General features: G+C 42.2%; 1 protein-coding gene across 1 annotated transcript in view; it reads left to right on the top strand.

The window, feature by feature from the left end:
• The first annotated feature begins 1,709 nt into the window (after positions 1-1,709).
• sdhdb (succinate dehydrogenase complex, subunit D, integral membrane protein b) overlaps positions 1,710-9,644 on the top strand; it is a 30,027-nt gene continuing 22,092 nt past the window's right edge. Inside the window, exon 1 of the mRNA XM_073029924.1 lies at positions 1,710-1,828. Within this exon, the coding sequence (XP_072886025.1) occupies positions 1,780-1,828 (49 nt within the window). The 5' untranslated portion in view covers positions 1,710-1,779. The remainder of the gene's footprint in view (positions 1,829-9,644) is intronic.

Raw genomic sequence — 9,644 nt, 5'->3', positions numbered from 1 at the left:
TAAATTGTGGTTGTGCTATGTTGGCACAGAAAGCATGGCAACACTTGCGGCTGCCCCCAGCACATCCTCAGAATGTGTAGGTCATTGACACAAAGGATGCATTTCTCTGTATGTTTCAATGTATGTGAGACAAATAAACCTAATCTTTAATCTCATCCATAAGGAACGTGCTCATTTGTTCCCATCTATCATCCACTCCTAGTGTTCAACAAGATTGATGCCAATGTCTAGTCAACAACATCAAGGAATAATTATGTGTTAGAACAACATAACATTTTAATTTTGACATACAACAAAATCTGGAGCATTAAATGTATGGCAGCATGGCATGATTGGAATTTGCAGTTGATATTAAGATTCAAAGATTGGAAGTACATTTATTACCAAAGTATGTATGCAGTATACAACCCTGAGATTGTCTTCCCACAGTCAGCCAAGAAACAAAGAAATCCATGGAACCCATTCAAAGAAAAACATCAAACTCCCAATGCACAAAAAAAAACAAATCATGGAAGCAGCAAAAAAAAAGTGAAAAACACACGAAACCACAAATCATTGAACCAGTCTAGGCATATTCAGTTCAGTTCAATTTTGCTTTGTGTCGTCCATTAACTTCAGGCTGCAGAGCCAGTCTGCCTCAATCAAAATAGCAACAAAAAAGGAGCACCTAGAAACCATAAACCCATCATAACGTGAACTAGAGTCCAATCCATAAAATGTGCTGATACAATCTTGTCCAATACGCCAGCACTCTACATATATACATATATATATATATTCAGATAAGAAGCTTATCGAAGCAGTACAATAAAACTGATAATCCAACATCCAGTTGTTCATTAATTCAGACTCTAGCATCAGACTCAGTTGCTAGTTTGGAATCTAAACTGGAGAGTCAGGGTCTGGATTACAGCTGGGATCAGGATCTGGATCGTAGGCCGCTTGGGTGGCTGGGAATGGGTTTAGTCCCAGAAAACTAGGTTTCAGGTTTATAGATGGGGTTGGAGTCTAGAGTGTTTGTATATTTTTATTTTCCTTAAGCTTACTCGGTCCACTGGAAAATTGACTATACATCTGTGTAATATGTTAAAAAAGTGTAATAAGGGTGCGTTTGGGTATTAATTTGTGTGTGGGGTGGGGCCACTTTGGATCTAACCCACTAAATAAGCATGACCAAAGTCTCAAAGGTACTAGATTATTAATTTTAATGATGAACTTGTTTTGGTCATATCTGTCAGTTTCCAAAAGAAATCCAAGTCGTCAGTTAACTGTGTCCATCAGAATTACCGGAACAAAATAGCTTATTTAACTTTTGATTTACGGTGCTATTCACATTGATTTTGATCGTTAACTGAATGTGATCTGTATCCAGAAGTGTTTTTAAAAGTTTACGTGTGGGTGAACTGAACTAACTTTTATCAAATCTGAACACGTGAATAATTTACAACGAATCTCCTTGCTTAAAGTTGCCCCGACTTCCCTTTGAATTTCACCTTCAACATCGAACATTTTCACCCTCAAAAATATTCCCTAAAGTTGGAGCATCTCGTTTCAGAAAACATTCACTTTGCAGCAATATTATTGCTACGTTGAGACTAGTGAATTGAAAAGAAAAACTGAAAGAAAAGCCACATAAAACACAACTGCGAACTTAAAACTAAACGTCAACGCCCAAACAACAACGGCCACAAACCTCAGTAATTTTAGACATGCGCATTGCCTTATTCCCGTGCCCTTACAACTACATCCGGTAGGGTGACCTTGGTTGGACTATTCGACATGGCTGCTGTTGTAAGGTTGAGCGTGATGTGCAGACGTGGCGTTAAATGTGAGTGGCTGTTTCTTCTGATTTTGGAGGGGAAAATGTTTTATCCGATTGTATTTGAAGTACGCCAGCTGTTGGTTGTTAGTGTGAGGCGACTGACTGGGAGTTAACTGTAATCGATTTCAATGGACAGTGAAAAGATGAGCCATCTTTAGATTGCACCGCTCGCGCAAGTATGGTTGCTGTGGCAACGGGGACCTTGCTCCCGCCTTGCCACTATACAGCACAAAATCACAATTAGAGGATTTAAATCTACCTGAGCATGTAGGATTCGTAAGCACAGATCATAAACACACGGAATTCTACAGATGCTGGAAATCTAGAGCATCACATTTACTATTTAGGATATAGCAGCTCAAAAGAGATTCTGCAAAGGTAGTCAAAATCCAACGAAGAGTATCAGAGAGTAATTAACATAAAACTGCCTAGAGGCACAAGTATTGTTAATGGGAGGGGTTTAAGATAGAAGAAAAGGGGCCATAAGAACATACATGTAATATAAACCTATAATCGAGAAATTGGGGTGTTTTGGGGGTAACATCCAGAAGGGAAATGGTTAAGTACAACCAGATAAATTGGGAAGGTTATGCCTGGAGAGAAAAACAATGGTAACGTTCCAGGTTGGTGACTTTTTATTGGATCTTATCCTTAACAGTTGAGCAATGTCTGATATTTCATGTTTATATTTTGGAATCCTGGTATTGCCTGCATCTTTGATTACTTCCTAGCTTTTCCTTGGTGTACATGTTCTTATCCACTAAATGTCTCGAGAACTTTCACTTAATTCACTTAACTATACAGTTGATATTAGCTGTCCAAGTTTTAAAGTTCGATGCCAGAGACCAAATTCACAGCTGACTATCTAGATTTAAACAAAGTGACACATTGCATTTTTGGATCAATGGTGGTTGACAAGGTTTGATTCATAACAGGATATTCAGAATCACATGCTGGATTGAATCAAATGCTGGAGGAACTCAGCAGGCCGAAAACACCAGAAGCACACATCCCTGGAACTTTTAATGTAGAAAGTATCAGCAAAAACTTTAGATGGTGAGGTGAGGAAGGATCATGAAAGCATGTATTAGAGCTCTGGGCTAATACTTCATTGAAAATTTGAAATTTTCAAATACATTTACTTCTCTGAACTCAATTTTTTCTACCTTACATATTCAAGAAACCTCAGAGAGAAATGGGGAGATGGAGGTATACTTACATGATAAAACATAGGACACTTTGAATAAAAGAATTTCTGGTAGTATTTAAAGTTTTGTGTTTTCTTAAGAGAACATAAATTTCATATTTTTCTCTAAAGTGTTTGCTTGCTTACTTATAAATAACATCTCTTCCTTGCTGACAATCAAGACAGACGCACCTCAAAGATGTGTGACCTACTCTCTCTACACTCACGACTGTGTGCATACACACAACTCAATTGCCATCTATAAATTTGTCAATGACATAGCAATTGTTGGCAGAATCTCAGATAGTGATGAGAAGGGTACAAGAGTGAGATAGATCAGCTGGTTGAGTAGTGCCTGGTACTGGATGTCAGTAAGACCAAGGAATTGACTCTGGACTTCAGGAAGGGATCAGAAATGGAAAGGGTGAGCAGTTTTGAGTTCCTGGGTGTCAACAGTTCTGAAGATCTATCCTGGGCCCAACATATTGATGCAATTATGAAAAAAGCATGCCACTGGCTATATTTTTTTGGCAGTTTGAGGAGACTGCCAAAAACTCCAGCAAATGACTATTCAGATGTACCGTGGTGAGCATTCTGGCTGATTACACCACTGTCTGGTATGGAGGGACCACTGCAGAGAGTTGTAAGCTCAACCAGCTCCATCATGGATGCTAGCCTCCCCAGCATTGAGGATATCTTCAAAAGACAATGCTTCAAGAAGGCAGCATCCATCCTGAAGGTCTCTCTCCATGCAAGACACGTCCTATTTTCATTCCTGCCATCAAGGAGGAGGTACAGAAGATGCACACTCAACATTTTAAGAACAGCTTCTTCCCCTCCACCATCAGATTTCTGAATGGTCCATAAATGTTGCTTCACTATTTTGTTCTCTTTTTGCACTATTTATTTATTTTAATATATTATTATTGTAATTTTTAGTAATCTTTATATATTGCACTGTACTGCTGCTGCAAAACAACAGATTTTAGATATACAGTACTTTGCAAAAGTCTTAAGTGAGCGAGGCCTCCATCTGTCAGGGTTGACCATGGATATTGCATCCAAAAGAACGGCAGAGACCGATACAGTTTGTTACCAGCAGTGTTGCAGGAGTTGCCAGTCAACATTAAACTCAATGTAGGGCTGCCTTAGGGACTCAACTCAGGATTTCTCCCTCGGGGTTTACTCCTGAAGCCTTCCCCATGAGTGGGTATAGCCACAAGGCAGCGGAGGTTTGAAATCAGAGTTTTCCTTCTCCTAGATGAGCTGCCAACCATGGTTGACAAGCTCCATCTGCCCAAAACAACTGGTTTTAAGGTGTCAGTAATCTGCCTTTGCCCCTTCTGTCAATGGAAATAGTCACACATGAAGGACAGGAGTTGGACTTGATTGTCAGAGGCTAACTGAAGTGTATGCCATTGGGAGCATTTAATAGGTAGTGGGAGCTTGTCCTCATACTACCCCTGGCTATAATATAGTGAAGGTGCCCAAGACTTTTCTACAGTACTGTATTTATCAACTGGAGCAGAGAGCGAAAATTTTGTGGGAGCAAAGCATGTTGGGAATGGTGAGGGTGGGGCACTACGGGAGGAGTGTGGGGCAGATGGCAGAGAAGGAGTGCCAAGGTGGGAAGTGGGGCAGGTACAGACACACTCAGCCCTGAGACACCAGGTAAGGTCATTTGATTCCAAGCAATTGGTTTATTGATTATTACAGAATGCCTCTCTGGTGCTTCCCACTCCATTGCCTCTCCTTTCCTCTTTTCTCAAACCACGATTCCCCTCTCCCTGCCCCATTCCACAGTCCACAGTAGAGACACATATTAGAATCAGGATTATCATTACTCGCATATGTCATGAAATTTAAAGAGCAAGCACGAGGGAATCTGCAGATGCTGGAAATTCAAACAACACACACACAAAATGCTGGTGGAACACAGCAGGTCAGGCAGCATCTATAAGGAGAAGCACTGTCGACGTTTCGGGCCAAGACCCTTCATCAGGACTAACTGAAAAAAAAGATAGTAAGAGATTTGAAAGTAGTTCAGTGAAACTCTCTCTTGCTGCTCCCCATCTACGATTCCTTCGGCCCTTTAACTTTTCGATCATATTTTGACCCAGACCCACTATTACAGCTTAGCTTCATCCCACCCCCTCCGGTCTTCTCCTATCATTTCGCATTTCCCCCTCCCCCCACTACTTTCAAATCTCTTACTATCTTTCCTTTCAGTTAGTCCTGACGAAGGGTCTCGGCCCGAAACGTTGACAGTGCTTCTCCTTATACATGCTGCCTGGTCTGCTGTGTTCCACCAGCATTTTGTGTGTGTTGTTTGAATTTCCAGCATCTGCAGATTTCCTCGTGTTTGGTCTTTAAATTCACTACTGCGAAGCCTCTGACAGTGATACCTACACTGAAGAAGTTTAAATCTTCTCTTTGACGGGAGTTCAGTGAAACCCTCTCTCGCTGCTCCCCATCTACAAGCATTTTGTGTGTGTTGTCATGAAATTTGTTGTCTTTTTGCAACAGCAGTACAGTGCATGAAACATACATAAAATTATTACAATACTGTGCAAAAGTCTCAGGCACCCAAGCCATATATATGTGCCAAAGACTTTTGCACAGTACTGTATGTCAGCAATTATAAATCTGATTGTGATATGAAGGAGGCCATTCAGACCATTGGGTCCACTGCAACTCCCAACAGCATTGTCATCAGTCCCATTCCCCCACATCATTTCCTTGTGGACATACAGCTTATTCTCATTAAGATGCTATCAGTTTAAAAACAAAATTCATCTTTATTGGGAGACTACATTCAGTGCGGATTGGTAATAACATCTCCTCCTCGCTGATGATCAACAAATGCACACCACAAGTATGTGTATTTAGGCCATTGCTGAACTCTATAATGATAACTGTGTGGTTAGGTACAGTTGTTGGCAGAATCTTCAAATAGCAACAAGGAGGTGTCCCGAGTAAGATAGAGTGGCTAGTTGAGTTGATTCACAACAACAATCTTGCACTCAATAACAGCAAGACAAAGGAACTGATGGTGAACTTCAGGAAGTGGATGTCAGGAGAACACACATCAGTCTTCATTGAGGGGTTAGTGCTGGAAAGGGTGAGCAGTTTCAAGGTCCAAGGCATCAAGATCTTGAGGTCCTGAGTGAAAAGAAAATGTATCATGTGTTGGGCCCAAGTATCCATTGATTCAATCATGAAGAAGTTACGCCAGTGGCTGTACTTCATTAGGAGTATGAGGAGATTTGGTATATCACCAAAGACTCTTGCAAATTTCTACAGATGTACAATAGAGAGCATTCTAACTGGTTGCATCACTGTCTGATATGGAGGCGCCAATGCTCAGATTCAAAAGAGGCTGCAGAGAATTGTAGAGGTGCATGAAGCTGGAAAAGGCAACAAATGCATTTCTGAAGACCTGAGTGATCATCAGTCCACAGTAAGTGAAATTGTCTGCAAATGAAGGAAATTTAGTACTGTTGCTACTCCCGAAGAGTGGGTGTCTTGCAAAGATCATACCAACAGCACAACGTGCATTGCAGAAGGAGGTGACAAAGAACCCAAGGGTAACACAGCAAAGGACTTGCAGAAATTTCTAAATTTGCTGGAAGTTTCAGTGCATGTGTCCCCCTTTGAGAAAAACGCTGAACAAGAACGGTGTTCATGGAAGGACACCATGGAGGAAACCACTACTTTCCAAAAAGAAGATTGCTGCACATCTCAAGTTTGCAAAAGACCACCTGGTTTTGGTGCTGGTGTGCAGTGTCCTTTTTCCTCCAAACATTGCAGTGTGCACTTCCGCCAAAAAGTTCAACTTCTGTCTTATCTGTCCACAGAACATTGACCCAGAAGTGTCATACATGAGGAGTAAAATCCTTTATGTTATGTCTCCATCTAAATGTGCAATTTATAGTAATTTGTAATAAATAGTATGTACAACAGGACAGTCAATATAACATAGAAATACAAATGAATCAGCGTGAATTGATCAGTCTGATGGCCTGGTGGAAGAAGCTGTCCTGGAGCCTGTTGGTCCTGGCTTTTATGCTGCTGTACCATTTCCTGGATGGTAGCAGCTGGAACAGATTGTGGTTGGGGTGACTTGGGTCCCCAATGATCCTTTGGGCCCTTTTTACGCACCTGTCTTTGTAAATGTCCTGAACCATAGGAAATTCACATCTACAGATGCGCTGGGCTGTCCACACCACTCTCTGCAGAGTTCTGTGATTAAGGGAGGTGGATTTCCCTTACCAGGCAGTGATGTAGCCAGTCAGGATGCTCTCAATTGTGCCCCTGTAGAAAGTCCTTAGGATTTGGGGACTCATACCAAACTTCAACCGTCTGAGGTGAAAGAGGTGCTGTTGTGCCTTTTTCACCACATAGCTGGTGTGTACAGACCACGTGAGGTCCTCGGTGATTGTATGCTGAGGAACTTAAAGCTGTTCATCCTCTATCATGTCTCCTTTCATCCTCTTTCTCTCCAAAGAGTAAAGCCCTTGCTCCCTTAACCATATAACCATATAACAATTACAGCATGGAAACAGGCCATCTTGGCCCTTCTAGTCCGTGCTAACGCTTACACTCACCTAGTCCCACTGGCCTGCACTCAACCCATAACCCTCGATTCCTTTCCTATCCATATACTTATCCAATTTCACTTTAAATGACAAAGTGTTGACAAAACTTCAGAAAGACATTAGACAGCGACGCTCTATTAAAGTCTCTGGTGATAACGAAGATGGCCTCTGAGTGTACAGTCTCCATGGTGCTGATGGTCATGTACAGTTCCTTGAGAGCCAGGTCAGTATCAACCTGCAGCGGAATATACACAGCTGTGATTATAACAGCCGTGAACTCCCCAGGCAACCAGAAAGGGCAAATAGCACACCGTCTCAACCTCACCAGGACGCCAGGCCTTATCCCTTGCCTCTGGCACCGCTTCTGAGGTAGCGGTGGTGTAATAAATGAGCCTCCCATGGAGCGTGTAAGCAAGGGTTCTCAGTGTAGAAAAGGTGACACATTGTGGGTAAATAGCATCTTCCCGGTGTTCAGAAGAGTCAGTTTATATCTGACATGACTATCAGCTTCTCAAACAGGAAATGCGAAGGAAGTTGCAGAAATTAGCATACACTGTAAGGTTGGTATGGAGCTTGCAACACAGCCACCGTACGTGGTGCCATTTTGGTAATGTATGTATCTATATCTCACTACCTCACAAATATTAGTGAGGTAGTGTTCATGCATTCAATATCCATTCAGAAATTGGATGGCAGAGGAAAAGAAGCTACTCCTGAACTGTCGTGTGTGTTTTCAGGCTTCTGTACCTCCTTCCTGCTGGTAGCAATGAGAACAAGGCATGACCTGGGTGATGGCGGTCCTTAATGATGGATGCTGACTTTGAAGCATCATTCCTTGAAGATACCCTGGATACTATGAAGGCTAGTGCCCATAACAGAGCTGACTGAGTTTGCAACTCCGCAGCTTATTTTGCAGTAGCTCTCTCCCCCCCCCCCCCCCCCCGGCCCATACCAGTCAGCGATGCAATCAGTTAGAATGCTCTCCCCGGTACATCTGTAGAAATTTGCAAGTGTCTTTGTGTGAAGAAAATGTGTGTAGTAGGATGAGTCAGAGTCTGAAGGGGAACAGTTATAAGCATGTCAGTTTGTGTAATGAGTTAGATAGATAGATACTTTATTCATCCCCATGGGGAAATTCAACTTTTTTTTTTCCAATGTCCCATACACTTGTTGTAGCAAAACTAATAACATACAATACTTAACTCAGTAAAAAATATGATATGCATCTAAATCACTATCTCAAAAAGCATTAATAATAGCTTTTAAAAAGTTCTTAAGTCCTGGCGGTTGAATTGTAAAGCCTAATGGCATTGGGGAGTATTGACCTCTTCATCCTGTCTGAGGAGCATTGCATCGATAGTAACCTGTCGCTGAAACTGCTTCTCTGTCTCTGGATGGTGCTATGTAGAGGATGTTCAGAGTTTTCCATAATTGACCGTAGCCTACTCAGCGCCCTTCGCTCAGCTACCGATGTTAAACTCTCCAGTACTTTGCCCACGACAGAGCCCGCCTTCCTTACCAGCTTATTAAGACGTGAGGCGTCCCTCTTCTTAATGCTTCCTCCCCAATACGCCACCACAAAGAAGAGGGCGCTCTCCACAACTGACCTATAGAACATCTTCAGCATCTCACTACAGACATTGAATGACGCCAACCTTCTAAGGAAGTACAGTCGACTCTGTGCCTTCCTGCACAAGGCATCTGTGTTGGCAGTCCAGTCTAGCTTCTCGTCTAACTGTACTCCCAGATACTTGTAGGTCTTAACCTGCTCCACACATTCTCCATTAATGATCACTGGCTCCATATGAGGTCTAGATCTCCTAAAGTCCACCACCATCTCCTTGGTCTTGGTGATATTGAGACGCAGGTAGTTTGAGTTGCACCATATCACAAAGTCCTGTATCGGTTTCCTATACTCCTCCTCCTGTCCATTCCTGACACACCCCACTATGGCCGTGTCATCAGCGAACTTCTGCACATGGCAGGACTCCGAGTTATATTGGAAGTCTGATGTGTACAGGGTGAACAGGACCGGAGA

Source organism: Hemitrygon akajei, chromosome 26 (genome assembly GCF_048418815.1).
Source record: "Hemitrygon akajei chromosome 26, sHemAka1.3, whole genome shotgun sequence".
Taxonomy (NCBI): Eukaryota; Metazoa; Chordata; class Chondrichthyes; order Myliobatiformes; family Dasyatidae; genus Hemitrygon; species Hemitrygon akajei.
The sequence above is the reverse complement of the archived record's forward strand: the minus strand, read 5'-3'. Positions and strand labels throughout refer to the sequence as shown.